The 19,298-nt window shown below is 43.0% G+C and overlaps 1 protein-coding gene across 3 annotated transcripts in view; it reads left to right on the top strand.

Annotated features, from left to right (window-relative positions):
* LOC123320360 (TWiK family of potassium channels protein 7-like) overlaps positions 1–19,298 on the top strand; it is a 183,588-nt gene that overhangs the window by 152,060 nt on the left and 12,230 nt on the right. For all 3 annotated transcript variants that reach the window (XM_044907658.1, XM_044907657.1, XM_044907659.1), the window contains 3 exons: positions 16,000–16,402; positions 16,484–16,694; positions 16,746–16,921. In XM_044907658.1, coding sequence (XP_044763593.1) covers positions 16,186–16,402; positions 16,484–16,694; positions 16,746–16,921 — 604 coding nt within the window. In that variant the 5' untranslated portion in view covers positions 16,000–16,185. The remainder of the gene's footprint in view (positions 1–15,999; positions 16,403–16,483; positions 16,695–16,745; positions 16,922–19,298) is intronic.

Raw genomic sequence — 19,298 nt, forward strand, 5'->3', positions numbered from 1 at the left:
CTTTGTATTTTGAATATTAATACGACAATTGGACTTGGAAGCAAACAGTAAGCCTTCAAAACCTTAAAAAGACTGTTTGTTTCATTGGAAAAGGCACCTGAGACAATTCCCATCAAATTTCAGGTTTCATTAGTCCCTATGTTGTGGTATGTCTCATTCCGAGACGAAACGTTTTCTTTGTAACTGGCCCGAGTCGGTTTCACCCCACCCCTATTGCCTCACATCTTTGGCGAGCGACAGATACGTCATTTGATCACGCACAAAGTGACGTCGAAATTGGATCAGCACCCAACTTTTCCAAGACATCGTCTCAAACTTCCAGTTATTTAATTAGACCGTATCTCGCATAAAACACACCTTGCAGAGCCTTAACGACGAGAGGGGTGGCTGAGGACGATCCTTAGTCGCTGAAGATAAGCAGTTCCAAGAAAGGAACTATAATTAATCTTTCAGAGAAAGTTCGGATGATAACCTAACGAGATATGTATAATGGAATTATGCAGCCAAAGCCGAAATTATACCAGGGGGGAGATGAAAGTGATATCGAGGTTCTCAGGAGATTTCCCGGGATGTTGTTAGCTGAATCGTTGGAGATTTTTCACCGTCTCCTTTGATAAACGGAAATTCTAGATTCTGAACCTGTATAGTATCATGTACTGGTTCGGTTGGAAACAAAAAGAAGGTGCATGAAAGTGACGAAGCGAGGGACATGGCTGTCTTAGGTCATGTAGCAATGGATCCGACCTTTAGTTCTAGGAAATTGTCCGATGTATCTGGTGTTTCACGCACAACGATCATGAGACTCCTCAAACAACATAAATTCCATCTTTATAAGATACGATTGGTTCAGGAACTGAATGAGGATGATCCAGATCGCCTACTCAAGTTACACAAGTATTGGAGAATGCAGAGGACCATCAAACGATCATTGTCCAACAAGATGACGCTCCACCTCATTTAGTTCAATCGGTGCGTTAGTTCTTAGATGAAAACTTTCATCACGCCTGGATTGGAAGAAGGGGACGTATTGAGTGGCCACCCAGATCACCTGAACTGACTCCACTGGACTTTTTTCCATGGGGTCACCTGAAATCCAAGATTCACGCTACCCAGCCTGAGTCACTGGATGTTTTGGGAACTAGGATCATTAATGAATGCCGTCAAATTACAACAGAAATCTTGAGTGATCTACGTCAACGTTTTCTGCAAAACTGCATGGATGTAAATGGTGCTTTTTCCAGCATTTAATAAACTAATAACGAAAGTAGGTACTCTTCCATTAATTTACCTGTCATTTCGTTATCAAGGTGTTGAGTTTTCATTGGATCACACTGCATCAACAACTTTGAAATATTGGGTAGTGTGTTCCTTTTCCCATTCTCCCTTTTACATATCATCCTGTTAAAGTTCTCCAGGAACCCATAAATAATACGAGCACGATAGGGCAGACAACTAACCCCAAAACCCCCCTCCATCAGATGCTGCCTCCACCGAAATAATTGGGGAGGGGGGGGATGCATTACAGAAAGTGGTTTTGATGGGAATGAAATTTTAACAACTCGGTAAGCCCAGGGGCGCCCCTCTGCCCCTTATTTATCTTCCTGAAAATTCGGTCAATATTGGCGAGTGTCTTTTGGCATGAATTCGTCAATATTGGAGTTGTAGGATGGGGGAGGATTTCGAGAAGCGGTTTTCGTGGAGGACGAGGAGCTACACCAAGAATCCCTCAATATTTGCTGCAAAAACTTGAACGAAACAATCGATTTTCATCTCGTTACCACGATCAGTTTAAATATGGAAGTTCCATCATCCAGAAATGACCAAACTAGATGAAAATTTCAAGAACTTTAAGCAGCAATTTCTTCAATATGTATAAATTTGTCCGTTCTGGCCTATTTTTTGGAAATGGAAAGAACTTGCTTGACATCTTCCCAAGATATTTAGCAAATCTTGCTCAATTTGCAACAAACTTTTGCTCAATCCAGTCAAGTGAATACAACGCTGATTAATCTTTCACGTAAACGGCTGTAGGGCATGGATAGGAGCATTAAGATCGTTAAGGAATATCGAATCGAAGGAATTAAAGGACTTTGTCGCTGAAATCACCCATTAAATCGCTAATTGGTCTTTGGATCGATACCAAACGCATCTGAAGATTAGCGAGTAAAAAACACCTCCGATCAAGTCTTTCCAGAGGCGTTTAACGTCTTTAACTTCAGAGGAATCAGCGAAAATTCGACTGATGAACGACAGAAGGTTCGAAACTAATCAAAGCTAGATTTATTCGTTTTCTAAGGACCCAAAAAGCTAGTATCATGCATGGCGTATAGTCTTAACGTATTTCCGACATTAATCTTCGGAAAGAGAGTTTCGGAAGTAAGAGCCTCCGTCTAGAAAGCTCCAAACTGCACTTCCACTTCAACTTTTTCCATCAATATCGCTGAGGAGCCCTCTTTAACGTTAAGAGCGCCAAAACAACAACTCATCCAGAAAAACTTTCCACATAAACTTGGAAATAATTCGCTAAATACAACAAGTCCCAGAAGACACTCTTCCGTTTCGAAAAAAAAACGAGGAAAATTGCAGTGGAGAAATACGTGTGTTTCCACGATAAACAGCACCTCAACCTCTGTTTTCTTCCCAGACCAGAGTCGTCTTTTATTTCACTCTCCGCCTGGCATTAACTGCCAATTGGGGGATTATATTCAATTCGTTTTCCTGCCATTCTCTGTTGCTTCCTTCCTGGAAGGCTGGAAAACATCTTGACGAGATCTTGATTAAAAACAGCTCATAGAAAAGTGGAATAATTGGCCAATCTTGCTCAACGTTTACGAAAATCGAAAACCTCAGATACTCTGCATTCTTCCCCGACTATCCTAACCTAAAATTCATACGCCATAACAGTGGACCTTAACGTCACTCTGGCCAAACTCCCAAGCGAATATTACCCTAATACAGGACCCAGAGGGCGGTGAGAATTCACGTCACGTCCTGGATACTTTTTAACATGTTCGTATGATACAGGACGCTTTATATTCTCGGGAATTGGCGCGGCAGACAAGCAGCGCGGAAAATTATCTCATGAAATTCAATCGTGCTCGGACGCCACTGTGCTATACGGACGGAAATGCCGTTTCAGCCATTAAATTACGACGAGTTGACGGTCCGGGACCGTCTGGAATTCACTGATGGAAACCTTGCGATATGGGTTAGTTTTTGCGAGTTGAAGTTGGGTCAGTACGAGGAAAACCATAGATCGATGGAATACTGAAGCGAGCCCAGGGGTGCATCACTGGAGATATGAGGATTTGTCCAACTGTAGCCCTGCAGATCTTATACCTCTTCATCTGTTGATCGATAGCTTAACCCATGAGGCCATCCTGATCATAACTCTGCAAGATCCAAGATGTATCTGGATCTAAACAAGACATCCCCTTAGTTGAGGCTTTGTCGCCTCAGGTAGCACCTTGTGAGAATGGGTCTAGCAGAAATAGAGAATTACATTCCACAGCCACCTTAAGGTCTGTTATTGTACCCCCAGCAGAGCTGTTATTACAACTGCGCCATCTACAGCTCTTCCTCTAGCACCACAGTTCCAATGGACTACAGTATCTGAGAGAGCTTTAAAGAGGCTCAGTCCATATTCCTCCTATGATTTTCTCCTCCAAGATATTACCACAGAATCTACACTCGTCAGTGTCTGACAAGCCCATTGTCATCATCTGCTTTCTAAGGCCAGTGAGAAGGCGTAAATTATTCTGACTCAGGTTCAAATACTTCTTGGATCTTGCAGTTTCAAAATCTCGAAGGAACTTCTTGGGTTAATCCATTCCTGGTAGATTCTTCCAGAGTGTTTGTCTTTTGGTTTCTTCTTTCTCCAGTAACTTTTTCTTATAGGTGCATTTTCCTATACCAGAGAGAGGCTCTGGGCTAGTAAGTGGCCTTTGTTCTTCCATTCTGGCGAGTGTATTTGCCTCTTCGTTTTATTTCATTCCAGAGTTAACAGGAAACCAAATTATTATTATTTTCATCATTCATAGGAAACCAAGGGGGTCTTCAATTGTGTTGATAAAACTGACAACATCCTTAGGGACCTTGGTAGTTACCCCCTGAGTATCCAGGACCGGTTTCACCACATGAATGGTTTTAGGCCAGCCAGCTTTGGACATTTGCATACCATGTGTTCAGCTATTTCTGCTCCTGATCCACAGAGCCTACAAATCTCATTTGCTAACTTTCCCATACGGTATAAATGATATTTGTTCCGACAGTGCGCTGTCAGCAGTCCCACCATCACCTGCAGCTCAGCTCGTGACAGCTTCAGCAGCTTTCTGGTGTAGGTCGGTGAAATCATCACGAATTTCTTTGGCTGAGTGAGTGCAGGAGTGTTTCTCTAGAGGGTTAATCTGTTGTTCAACTTCCATTGTTGCACCGCTGCCTCATAGAGATCTTTTCCAAGTCCACAGAAAGGCTCAGGTCCAGCAGGTGTTAACCTTGATGCTCTCTCTGCAAGTTCATCGGCCTTCTCATTTCCTTCAACACCACAATGCCTGGAGGAAACCAAACTAAAGAGACCTTGTTAATCTTGCTTATTTCAGTTTCTGATTGCAGCTTGACGAGCAGAATAGATCAGTTTGTCACATCTTTGATGGTTTCTATCTAGGTTTATACCTACGTGCCTTCCGATCGCAAATATTCATCTGAATTCTGGCTGAAGCGCTTCCAAGACTTTGCAGATGGAATCCTCCACGTCATCTTCGGTAGCTCAGATGGCAAAGCGCCTGATCGGCAATTAGGGGTCGTAGGTTCGAGTCCTGCCCGAGGAGGTACTTTTTCAGAAGTCAGTAGTTGTCTGCAGGTTAATTCTCCAATTTATATTTAATCCCCAGACATTAAACCATCCCCACACTTATAATTTATACTATTCTCGAATCTTATCAGGGATATTTTCAGAGTTTGAACAATTAGAAAAGTTCTATAACCTACAGATAAACTCCCAGCGCCTACAACGGGATGTTATTCATTGCAAGGCCCACACTGACGTTGACGGCACGACGCTGAAATCCTCCCTTACGAATCACACGGTCGATTATCCTCCAGGGGTGTACAAAGCATATGTCCCTGTCGTATTATGATGCATAGAACGCGGTTATATCTCACGGACAATTGAGCAGACAAGACCGCCCTTAGAGGCACTTGTCAAAGACCGGAAGTTTGGGGAAATTTGCCGGGTCCATGTACAATTGGAGGTTCCTGAGGGATGGGAAGATAAGGGAAGGTTAGGGGTGTGATATTCCGAGGTTAACTTATCTGGACACATCCGGACATAACTGGCGTTGAAAAAGGTAAAGGATGATTTGGTTGTTTATCTAGATTTTCCAAAGAATTTCCCCTTCAAACCATATGGAGTTTTCCATCAAGCTGAGCATGAGTGCTTCAGACAGACTCGGTGAACTTGACACAATTAAAGTACTCATAAAAGGCGGAATCAAGAGCCCCGAGCGGAAATGGCTTCTCCAGGAGGAAACACAATGAAAGCAACGCCAACTTTCCACTTTTCATCATCGCACACGTCTAACGATATAAAACATAGATGGCGCTTCGCGCGATAACGGGTTTCCTCGAGTGTGTACCCTCCGAAATCGTCGAGCTGGAGGTCGCTCGCAATTTCGCTTACGTTGCAATTTCCATCGAGCATTTTCCGCCCTCGAAAACACCTCGTACGGCGTAATTTTCCGGCGAGAATTTCATTGTGCCGATGATGTGCAGTTCGCGGATCGACGAAACGGTTTCTAGGTTAACGGTGGGGGTTCTTGTCGAAATCTAGATCAAAGGGTGCCGTGTGCCTCGTTGTCTGACAGGAAAAACCTCTGGGGTAATTGATTTCGCTCTTATAACCGGCGTAACTTTGCCGAGTTTACGATGGAGGTTGCATCAATGAAGTTTTGTGTTTCTCGAAGAAACCTAGGAACACCGTAGTGGATACATCCAGAAAAAACAGTGGAACAAGCGCTTCTATAACAAAAGCATTGCCTTTTCAAGAGAGATATGAATTTTCCAAGTTTTTTTTCTATCCAAGATGTCACAAAGGTGATTCCCTCATCAACGTCGCAGACGTCCTCGCAGACAAGGACCTACCGCTTAAATTTTGCATATACAAGGTATCTCCGACTCGTACGAATATTTTAACAGTAGACTCTTAAGGTCGTCAAAAGAAACACTTTTTTCCTTTACCATTTTCTCAGAATCGCCTCGGTTTGAAAGATACAAGCTGTTAAAAAACCATGAAAAAATGTTATTTTTGGTTGGTTTAACCTGCCTGAAACTGCAAGAGTGAACAAGATTGCTTCAGAGCTACTCCATAGTGGGGAACTGAACAGAATAAAGATTCTACCTCGTAGACTCTGCAGGCTTTCAGAATGTTCCTTCTGTTACAAAGACAGACTCAATGAAAGTTGAACAACGTTTCGGCAAATGCCTGTAAAAGCATTGGCAGGCTGTTGTAATGTATGCGGTGGGTCAGGTAGGTGGTGTGGTTTCTGTGACATTGCAGACTAGACGTGTTCGATACAAACCTACAAAGTTCGCTGATGCTTTGGCGGATAACCTAAGAACACTACGATGAACCAGAGGAGGACCACTTGTTATTGAACCTCGATTTGTAACAGAAGGAACCTTTTTTGTCGTCGCTCTGAAGCAGTCTTGCCTAGACACCATTCTGAATACATCGTTTTTTGATTTTCCTGTTATCCTCTTAAATTTTCGAGTGTATTTTTCGGTAGACAAAACTTGCAGTTCTTCCCTGCAAACTGACGGAGGGCCAGATCCGATCTCTTTTCCATTCTCCCCATTCGTAGCTCATCTACGGTCTCTCTCTCGCTCCAATATCGACGACGACGATCGTATTAGCCGGCAAAATTGGATATGACAAGAAATCGAGACCGATTTCACGAGTATAATCTCATTTTCGCCGGATGTCCCCCGATTTTCAGCCATTGTCGCCCTTGTGTTTCATTCGAGAGATGAGATTAGGACGTATCCGAAGTCACCGCGTCGCTAGGAATCACGTGATCCTTCTGTTTGACGTTGTTCGACTGAAATTAGTTCCTGATAATTGCACTCTCGGGTGGTTTTCGAAAAACGCAGCAAAGGGAATTGTTTCGAGGGTTATTATAGCCCTTCTATTCTCAATCTGAGTCTATGAGAGCAATAGAATCCTCTCAAGTACTCCCTCAGTAACCAGATGATCGAGAATATATTCACCACGATACTACATACTGTAAGTGGAAAGAAAGGGAACCTACCCAACCAAATCCTCAAAAACTACCATTCAGTGGTACACAGATGGTTCGAAAACCATGACATGGCACCAAGTACTCAATATGGATAAGCTGCTGACCAAGATGCAATCGAAAGATTTGTGGAAATGAACCTAGAAAAACTATGAGAGATGTCACATTAGCAAGACATTCTTTCTACCATAAAAGCACTGAGCTCTCATTTTCCATTCTAAGATGATGAAGGAACGTCAGAAACCTCAATGAAATGGACAGGAGCGTCAAGGTCTCTTGAGTTTCAAATCCAGACCACTTGGGAATCAAGGGAAATGAAGAAACAGCCAGGGAATGAGCACCAACTTCTTTCATTGCCCTGAAATCTTTCAATACTGCAAAACTCCAAAAAGTTCCCCGGGAACCTCAACACTGCTAGATCTAAGAAGTATCTAGACCTTAGCAAGAATATGCTCCATCCTCCTTACTGGGTATGTTTGCCCCAAGAAGCATCCAGGTGACAGAATAGCTCCCATTAGAAGTCAACGCAAAAAATGGACGAAAAGTCCAAACTTCTTTGAAGCCATCCCAGACACTGGGGTTCTTCAGGAGAACTGGAAGATGATACCATTATCGAAAAGAAAAGTTCCTTAGAAACTTTCTCTGCGAGATCTAAGAAGCATCTGGACCTTAGGAAGAATATTCTTCATCCTCCTTACTTCCCATACTTTAAAACTCCAACAAGTTCTCTGGGAGCTTCAAGACTGCTAGATCTAAGAAGCATCTAGACCTTAGCAAGTGTATGGTACATCCTCCTTACTTACACTGCAGTTCTTCAGAAGAACTGGAAGATGAGTTGTAGACGACGTTGTAGCTCTGATACTGACCATTATCCGTTGCTTGCTATATTGGTTCAAGACTTCTAAAAGAAGCCCAGAAGTTGAACAAATTACTTTCCAATTCCTTCTTTGTGATCCACATGTTCTCAACACGCGTTCCCTCTCCAACAGCTCCAAAATATTCAGCGCCAAGCAGACTTCTCCAACAGTCGCCGCGTTTTCCCTTTCAACTCTAACAGTTATTTATAAATTCGCGATCATTTGAAAGTGAGATGAACTCCGGCAGCGCCTGCCAGCTACCCGATGATCATTTTCAATTACGTTTTGTCTTCCGACGGCCCCTCAGCCACCCCCTGCGGCTCCGTGCCGAGACGGGGTATCGGGATATGCTTATTAAACTGATCTATCTCTTTGAATTGCTAAACTCCAAGAGGGGTGGCGGCGGAATGTACATCTTGCCGGAGTTTCAGTTAGGAATTGGTAATGAATCAGTTGGAAATTTCGTTTGGGTGTACGGGGGAGTTTGGGGGTTGGGGTAGTCCCATTCTGACCTGAGGATGGGGGTGTGCGATTTTTAATTTGGGTTGATTTGTGAGCTGGTCCTTGATAGGCTGAGAAACTAAGGGTTTGGGAGTGTTTTCCTGTGTACTCTGACAGAATGTGGTCTGGCGTGCGAACCCTCTGGACTCGCCTGTTTTACATCCGTTGACTGCAGGTAGCGGTTAAATCTGGCAGCCATGGATTGGTGTAGGAGTCTGTGAAGAAAGGACAGGTGGCTGTGTTCCTGGTCACTCTGGAATCAAAGAAAACGAGGAGGTCAAAGGGAGCACTAAGGCCACTTACTGGCCCAGATGGATCTGTAAGAAAGAGTTCCTGGAGAAGGAAGAAAGCAATAAAGAAACACTCTGAAGGCATCTTCCAGGAATGGACCATTCCAAAAGTTCCTTCAAGATTTCGAAACTGCAAGATCAAAAAAGTATTTGGATAAGAACAAGTTACACGTTTTCACTGGCTTCCTCACAGAACATTGTCTCCAAAGAAGGCATATGATGTGAATGGACTGGAGAATTCTTAAGTCATCGACTCAAAGCTGATACATAATGAAATAGGCAAGAACAACAAGGTCTCCTTAGTTTGGTTTCCTCCAGGGCATTGTGATGTTGAAGGAAATGAGAAGGCCGATGAATTTTCAAAAAGAGCATCAAGGTTAACACCTGCTGGACTTGAGCTTTTCTGTGGGCTTGGAAAAGACCAAGAAAGGCAGTGTTCCAACAATGGTAATCGAACAACAGAATAACCCTCTGGAGAAACACTCCTGGACCTACTCAGTCAAAGAAATTCGTGATGATTTCACCGATCTACACCAGAAAACTGCTAAAGATGCCACGAGCTGAGCTTTGGCTGATGGTGGGACTGCTGATAGGGCACTGTCGGTACAAATATCACTTGTACCGTATGGGAAAGTCAGCAGATGAGATTTGTAGGCTCTGTGGATCAGAAGCAGAAACAGCTGAACACGTGGTATGCAAGTGTCCAGAGCTGGCTGGCCTAAGAACCACTCATATGGGGAAACCAGTCCTGGATGCTCACGAGGTAACGACCAAGGCCCCTAAGGATGTGGTCGGTTTTATCAACACCATCCTTGGGTTCCTATAAAAAAGTAGAAGAGGGGAGAACAAAAGATCTACATGGTCGTAGAAAGGGAGCACAAAGGCCACTTACCAGAGCCTTTCTGTGGTATAGGAAAATGAACCTATAAGAAAGAGTTACTGAGGAAGTGAAAACCAAAAGACCCTTTGGGATTTTGGAACTGCGCAAGATCCAAGAAGCATTTAAACCTGAATAAGAATAATTCACGCCTTCTCACTGGCCTTAGAAAGCAGATGATGAGGGTACAACAAAAACGACCTCAAGAATCTACTGTTAAAATATTTGTACGAGTTAAAAATTCAACTAATTTTTTTCTGTATGATATGAGATCAAAGAAAGAATGCATTCGTATTTACAGGGGTTAAGAAAACATTGAATATAGTATCGTATTCCCTGTGAAAAATTCCTGCAGAAAGTTCTTATCGTTTTCAGATATTTTCGAAAATAAAGAAGTTAAGGCACATTTCCGAAATCGACAAGATATTATTATTCTTCAACACAAACGAAGATATCGTGAAACGGTTTCCACTAATGGTTTTTTCACGAAAATTTAGACCAACACTCTTCCCAACGTTCTTACCTATCTAGTCTGGAACCAGTCTACCAGAAACAGCCAAAATCAAGCTGTACCAGCGAATTCTGTTCGAAATTTCCATATTTGCATAATTTTCCACGTATAGAAAGGATTCGTATGGGTTAAGTGATTAAAGAGAGCTCCACCATTGATGGCATCCACCTTCATCTGCCTTGCACGCCAAAATAAAAAAGAACATTATTTTCCCCATCCCCCCAGACCTCAAAGAGGTATGATAAAGGTGCACTCTTAGTAATTAAATCCGAGTGCACGCAGTCACCGCCTTCTTGTTGGGGACAAGACGAAATTAATTTTAAAAATGGGCGCCTCGCGTCGACTTGATATTAAAAAAACTAGACGCCGCCGACCGTGCGAAGTTTGAAGTCACTTTTCCGCCACTTTTCCCCGCTTTCCACTCCGATTTTCCGCCCCGTTTTTCCGGGGATCTTATCGCGACGGATCGGGGGAGAGGATATGGGACATCCGATGGGGTTTGAGGGCCCAGGGAGAATTCTTGTAGATAATCGGAATCAGCGGATTTTTATCGGGAATGGTAGGGGGGAGGTTTATCGGAGATGAAGCAGCGGACAATCGGTTGAACTGGTGATTCATTGTGGATAAATCAAGGGTGGGTAGAGGAAGGATTTACTATTTGATAGATCAGTATCTTTACTGATTCTGTTACAACGACTTGGTGTAACTCAAAAAATTATACATCATCCTCCAGTCCCATTTCTTCTTTGAACTCGTGCAGAAATGTGACGTTTTCTAAGCTCCTCTGCAGCAAACTTGAGTCCACCAAAGGCCTCAAACCTGACCCTGTCGCTGTTCATAGACTAGTTCTTTCAGAATATGTATCACGTTTAGATCTGCAATAATTTTCCTGGAAGATAAATCACTCTAAAGATGACCTTCGAAAAATTCCCAAAAAGATGGGTTCAGTTAAAACTTCCTCAAGACCGAAGGGTTGTGCCGAAATGGATCAAGTTCTCAGATTTGATACTAGAAGAGTTGCTCTTTCAGAATATGTATCACGTTTAGATCTACGATAGTTTTCCTGGAAGATTAATTCCTCTAAAGACGACCTGCGAAAATTTCCCAAAAAGTTGGGTTCGGTTAAAACTTCCTCAAGACCGAACGGTTGCGCCGAAATGGATGAAGTTCTCAAATTTATTACTAGAAGAGTTGCTCTTTCAGAATATGTATCATGTTTAGATCTACGATAGTTTTCCTGGAAGATTAATTCCTCTAAAGACGATCTGCGAAAATTTCCCAAAAAGTTGGGTTTAGTTAAAACTTCCTCAAGACCGAACGGTTGCGCCGAAATGGATGAACTTCTCGAATTTGATACTAAAATAGTTGCTCTTTCAGAATATGTATCACATTTGGATCTACGATAGTTTTCCTGGAAGATTAATTCCTTCAAAACGATCTGCGAAAATTTCCCAAAAAGTTGGGTTCAGTTAAAACTTCCTCAAGACCGAACGGTTGCGCCGAGATGGATGAAATTCTCAAATTTATTACTAGAAGAGTTGCTCTTTCAGACTATGTATCACTTTTTGCAAAATTTGCCAAAGAACTTCTGATTCCGCCAACCGTATGACCTCAGCGGTGGTAGTGCAATCTCCTCGCGGATGATAAATCAAAGTTAATCCTTATCAAATTCATTACACAGTCTCCCTTCTCGAAACAGCCCTAATACACCCTTCTCAGACGCTCGACTCATTCAGTGGTAACACTCATAAACATCCCGCGTTATATTCAAGACACTCTACTTCTTCTTCTAAAATAATAATTTCTCCCCGAGCCTCACCCTTCTTGGAATCATTTACGCAAGCCCATTAATTCTTCCCCTAAACCTCTTACGTTACTCCCTTCCATTATTCAGACGATATTAGAGATAGGTGAATTAATACCCTCGGCCGAGACAATAGCAACAACGTCGGAGTCGTAGATGGCGATGGAAATGGGGCTTTTAGACGTGCGAAATAGACTCAAATTGTTCGGGGGTTACGGAAAAAGGGTGTAGGGAAAATTTAACGTAACAGGTCGATCTCATTTTCACATCCGTAGGGGATGAGGTCGACTCCAAGGGCGGTTCCAGAGCTAAGGCCATAAAAAACCTCCGAGAACTTTGATACTTTTTCGGATATTTAATTCTAAAAGAGTTGCTCTTTCAGAATATGTATCACATTTGAATCTATGATAATTTTCCTGGAAGAAAAACCACTCGCAAGTCGACCATCGGAAAATTCCCAAAAAGATGGGTTCAGTTAAAAATTCCTCAAGACCGAACGGTTGCGCCGAAATGGACGAAATTCTCAAATTTATTACTAGAAAAGTTGCTTTTTCAGAATATGTATCACACTTTGAGCTACGATAATTTTCCTGGAGGAAAAACCACTCGAAAGTTGACCATCGGAAAATTCCCAAAAAGATGGGTTCAGTTAAAAATTCCTCAAGACCGAACGGTTGCGCCGAAATTGACGAAGTTCTCAAATTTATTACTAGAAAAGTTGCTTTTTCAGAATATGTATCACACTTTGAGCTACGATAATTTTCCTGGAGGAAAAACCACTCGAAAGTTGACCATCGGAAAATTCCCAAAAAGATGGGTTCAGTTAAAAATTCCTCAAGACCGAACGGTTGCGCCGAAATAGATGAAATTCTCAGATTTGATACTAGAAGAGTTGCTCTTTCAGAATATGTATCACATTTGAATCTATGATAATTTTCCTGGAAGAAAAACCACTCGCAAGTTGACCATCGGAAAATTCCCAAAAAGATGGGTTCAGTTAAAAATTCCTCAAGACCGAACGGTTGCGCCGAAATAGATGAAATTCTCAGATTTGATACTAGAAGAGTTGCTCTTTCAGAATATGTATCACATTTGAATCTATGATAATTTTCCTGGAAGAAAAACCACTCGCAAGTTGACCATCGGAAAATTCCCAAAAAGATGGGTTCAGTTAAAAATTCCTCAAGACCGAACGGTTGAGCCGAAATAGATGAAATTCTCAGATGTATTACTAGAAGAGTTGCTCTTCCAGAATATGTATCACACTTTGAGCTACGATAATTTTCCTGGAGGAAAAACCACTCGAAAGTTGACCATCGGAAAATTCCCAAGAATATGGGTTCAGTTAAAAATTCCTCAAGACCGAACGGTTGCGCCGAAATAGATGAAATTCTCAGATTTATTACAAGAAGAGTTGCTCTTTCAGAATATGTATCACATTTAGGTCTACGATAATTTTCCTGGAAGAAAAACTACTCGCAAGTTGACCATCGTAAAATTCCCAAAAAGATGGGTTCAGTTAAAAATTCCTCAAGAGCGAACGGTTGCGCCGAAATAGATGAAATTCTCAGATGTATTACTAGAAGAGTTGCTCCTCCAGAATATGTATCACACTTTGAGCTACGATAATTTTCCTGGAGGAAAAACCACTCGAAAGTTGACCATCGGAAAATTCCCAAGAATATGGGTTCAGTTAAAAATTCCTCAAGACCGAACGGTTGCGCCGAAATAGATGAAATTCCCAGATTTATGACTAGAAGAGTTGCTCTTTCAGAATATGTATCACATTTGAATCTATGATAATTTTCCTGGAAGAAAAACCACTCGCAAGTCGACCATCGGAAAATTCCCAAAAAGATGGGTTCAGTTAAAAATTCCTCAAGACCGAACGGTTGCGCCGAAATGGACGAAATTCTCAAATTTATTACTAGAAAAGTTGCTTCTTCAGAATATGTATCACACTTTGAGCTACGATAATTTTCCTGGAGGAAAAACCACTCGAAAGTTGACCATCGGAAAATTCCCAAAAAGATGGGTTCAGTTAAAAATTCCTCAAGACCGAACGGTTGCGCCGAAATTGAAGAAATTCTCAAATTTATTACTAGAAAAGTTGCTTTTTCAGAATATGTATCACACTTTGAGCTACGATAATTTTCCTGGAGGAAAAACCACTCGAAAGTTGACCATCGGAAAATTCCCAAGAATATGGGTTCAGTTAAAAATTCCTCAAGACCGAACGGTTGAGCCGAAATAGATGAAATTCTCAGATGTATTACTAAAGGAGTTGCTCTTCCAGAATATGTATCACACTTTGAGCTACGATAATTTTCCTGGAGGAAAAACCACTCGAAAGTTGACCATCGGAAAATTCCCAAAAAGATGGGTTCAGTTAAAAATTCCTCAAGACCGAACAGTTGCGCCGAAATAGATGAAATTCTCAGATTTGATACTAGAAGAGTTGCTCTTTCAGAATATGTATCACATTTGAATCTATGATAATTTTCCTGGAAGAAAAACCACTCGCAAGTTGACCATCGGAAAATTCCCAAAAAGATGGGTTCAGTTAAAAATTCCTCAAGACCGAACGGTTGAGCCGAAATAGATGAAATTCTCAGATGTATTACTAGAAGAGTTGCTCTTCCAGAATATATATCACACTTTGAGCTACGATAATTTTCCTGGAGGAAAAACCACTCGAAAGTTGACCATCGGAAAATTCCCAAGAATATGGGTTCAGTTAAAAATTCCTCAAGACCGAACGGTTGCGCCGAAATAGATGAAATTCTCAGATTTATTACAAGAAGAGTTGCTCTTTCAGAATATGTATCACATTTAGGTCTACGATAATTTTCCTGGAAGAAAAACTACTCGCAAGTTGACCATCGTAAAATTCCCAAAAAGATGGGTTCAGTTAAAAATTCCTCAAGAGCGAACGGTTGCGCCGAAATAGATGAAATTCTCAGATGTATTACTAGAAGAGTTGCTCTTCCAGAATATGTATCACACTTTGAGCTACGATAATTTTCCTGGAGGAAAAACCACTCGAAAGTTGACCATCGGAAAATTCCCAAGAATATGGGTTCAGTTAAAAATTCCTCAAGACCGAACAGTTGCGCCGAAATGGATGAAATTCTCAGATTTATTACTAGAAGAGTTGCTCTTTCAGAATATGTATCACATTTCGAGCTACGATAATTTTCCTGGAGGAAAAACCACTCGAAAGTTGACCATCGGAAAATTCCCAAGAATATGGGTTCAGTTAAAAATTCCTCAAGACCGAACGGTTGCTCCCAGATGGGGGAACTTCTCAGATTTGTTACTAGAAGAGTTGCTCTTTCAGAATATGTATCACATTCAGATCTACGATAATTTTCCTGGAAAAAAAATTACTCTAAAAACGACCTTTGAAAATTTCCCAAAAAGTTGGGTTCATTTCAAACTTCCTCAAGACCGAACGGTTGCACACTATGAAGCTTCAATTTCGCATTGAGTAATTATAACGCCCTATTGACGTTCAGACCCATTGATTAAATAATCGATATCAAATTGATGTGGGTAGTTCAAAGTCACTTAAATTCGATTGATCGAATTGTCACATCAATCAATTAATTACCTGCAACTTGAAGTTGAAGCTAATTGTTGCGTGTAAGACGTAGGCATGGCAAACGGTTTCAGTCGTTAAATATTCATTCTGCCCTTCGTCAAACAATCGTTGGTAACTTCTAGAATATATTGAGAGAGGGAATCTACTCGTCTAGGGAATTTACTGGACGAGGACAGATCGCATGATACTTGTAAATAACTCTAGCTTAAATTTTTTTGAGAGAATATATTTGTCGTATTTTGAATCTCCCATTTTCCTTTCAGGAGTAGAACTACAACGACTCCAGTCGACCATTTTCCGTTTCCCATGAAAAATGACAAGGAAAAACTCCAACCAAACTGAACAGTTCTCAAGGCTGGACCGCCATCACCAACTAAGAAAAATCTTGGGGAATCACTGAACCGATGGTCTGGGGAATAGCAGGTAGAAGATAGAAGAGCATCATCGACATGGAGAAGGAGTACTACAGCTCGTATGCGACTGTTTCCAAACAGCACAAACCCAATGCGGGCTCGCTCAAAAAACAGGACCGAAAGGTCCAACAGGAGGATGTGACCTGCTGCAAATGTTTAAGTGCCAAAACTAGGACCAATGCCAGGGCGTTCTTCGCCGGCTTAGCAACGAATCTGGGGATATGCGTGTTACTTTTTGGATATACTTTGATAGGTGAGAGATTACCCTTACTAAGTCTAGGGATCACAGTGCCACGTGAAGGCTGCTTCCTACGTCCTTTGCCCATTTTTGCAGGTTCTATAATTTTCTTAACGATCGAAGGCGGTTCTGTGTACCAGTATCAACAGATCCTCGCAACCACTGCCAATACAGACCGGAGGTCGGCCAATCAGACCGTATCTTCAACTCTGACAGATAGAAACGACAGGGCCAGAGCGAAGACTGTGGAAAACATATGGGAGATAACTTATAGCCTGAATATCCTGTACAGAGACAACTGGACCAGGTGTGTAGAGGGTGGTGTCTGATGGCCGTTATTTGATCGTTCGGTTTTCAGGTTGGCAGCCATGGAGATCACGAGGTTTCAAGACGAGCTCTTGAAGAATATGGAGGAAGAGACTGCGAAGAGTCAGTCGGTCAGTAGTAGGGGCGGGAACGAAACAAATGATGATTTCGTGGAATGGACCTTTGCTAAAGCCTTCCTGTATTCCTTGACAGTTTTAACAACTATAGGTGAGTGTGAACGTTTCACTAAAAAAATTCTAAGTGAATACGATACCTGCATGAATATTTCTCAGAATCTTCACTTTCCTCTTGTTATTTGAAGTCAGAAGTAGCGAATTATTTTCCTCGTGGAAAATTCATATTTGGACTCAGGGACTATCAATTATTTGCTGAAATATTAAATTTGGAAGGGATATTAGATTGGCCTTCTTGCTTCCACGACCTAAATACCGTGGAACTGATGAATGAGTACTGACCAAACCACCACCAGGGCCGATCTGCTGAATAATATCACAGCATGCCGGTTCGGTGATGGACTGGACTGAACTCTTACTCCTATAAATAAATATATGAGACCACATGGAACATTAAAATGAAACTGTGGAAAATTCGAATTTTGAGAATTATTCATGCTAAGTACCATACAGTTTTGGAGAAAACTTGGGCGAAATAAATTTTTTTCGTCAAAACTCTGAGCTCAGATTTGGAATCAGGGACCTCGAATTATCCAGAAAACATGTACGGCACTTCGATATCTAAAAGTTGGATTTTTGATTTCGATCGAAAAAAACGCAAGGCTATATACATCATGAAAAATTTTGGCCGAAAATACTTTTTTTTTCGTATCGTCTTGAAATTCGAAATATAGATTCATTAGGCTATTCTCTACCAGAAACTGCAATCGGTTCTTCTTCAAGTGAATTATTTTTCGTTTTACGCCCCTTTGAAGGGCTGAAACTTTGGTAGAGGCCATAGCAGCCGAAATAAATTTTTTTCGTCAACACCCCGACCATACCCGACAACACCCGACCATACCCGACAACACCCGACCATACCCGACAACACCCGACAACACCCGACAACAACCGACAATAGCCGACAACACCCGACAATAACCGACAACACCCGACGACAGCACCCGACCATACCCGAGAACACCCGACAACTGCCGAGACAGCACCCGACAACACCCGACCATACCCGAGAACACCCGACAACACCCGACAGAAGCCGACAACAACCGACAATAGCCGACAACACCCGACCATACCCGAGAACAACCGACAATAGCCGACAACACCCGAGAACACCCGACAACAACCGAAAACAGCCGACAACTGCCGACAACACCCGACAATAGCCGACAACACCCGACCATACCCGAGAACACCCGACAACAACCGACAACAACCGACAACACCCGACAACACCCGACGACAGCACCCGACCATACCCGAGAACACCCGACAACTGCCGACGACAGCACCCGACAACACCCGACCATACCCGAGAACACCCGACAACACCCGACAAAAGCCGACAACAACCGACAATAGCCGACAACACCCGACCATACCCGAGAACAACCGACAATAGCCGACAACACCCGGCCATACCCGAGAACACCCGACAACAACCGAAAACAGCCGACAACTGCCGACAACACCCGACAATAGCCGACAACACCCGACCATACCCGAGAACACCCGACAACACCCGACAATAGCCGACAACACCCGAAAACAACCGACAATAGCCGACAACACCCGACCATACCCGACAACACCCGACAACACCTGACGACAGCACCCGACCATACCCGAGAACACCCGACAACACCCGAGAACACCCGACAACACCCGACAACAACCGACAATAGCCGACAACACCCGACCATACCCGACAACACCCGACAATAACCGACAACACCCGACCATACCCGAGAACACACGACAACAGCCGACAACACCCGACAACAACCGACAATAGCCGACAACACCCGACCATACCCGACAACACCCGACAATAACCGACAACACCCGACAACACCCGACCACACCCGACAATAGCCGACAACACCCGACCACACCCGACAATAGCCGACAACTCCCGACCATACCCGACAACACCCGACCATACCCGACAACACCCGACGACAGCCGACAACACCCGACGACAGCCGACAACACCCGACAACTGCCGACAACACTCGACAACAACCGACAACACCCGACCACACCCGACAATAGCCGACAACACCCGACCATACCCGACAACACCCGACCATACCCGACAACACCCGACGACAGCCGACAACACCCGACGACAGCCGACAACACCCGACAACTGCCGACGACAGCACCCGACAACAGCCGACAACAACCGACAATAGCCGACAACACCCGACAATAACCGACAACACCCGACCATACCCGAGAACACCCGACCATACCCGACAACTGCCGACCATACCCGACAACACCCGACAACAGCCGACAACAACCGACAATAGCCGACAACACCCGACAATAACCGACAACGCCCGACAACTGCCGACAACAGCACCCGACCATACCCGAGAACACCCGACAACTGCCGACGACAG

Source organism: Coccinella septempunctata, chromosome 9 (genome assembly GCF_907165205.1).
Source record: "Coccinella septempunctata chromosome 9, icCocSept1.1, whole genome shotgun sequence".
NCBI classification, from domain to species: domain Eukaryota; kingdom Metazoa; phylum Arthropoda; class Insecta; order Coleoptera; family Coccinellidae; genus Coccinella; species Coccinella septempunctata.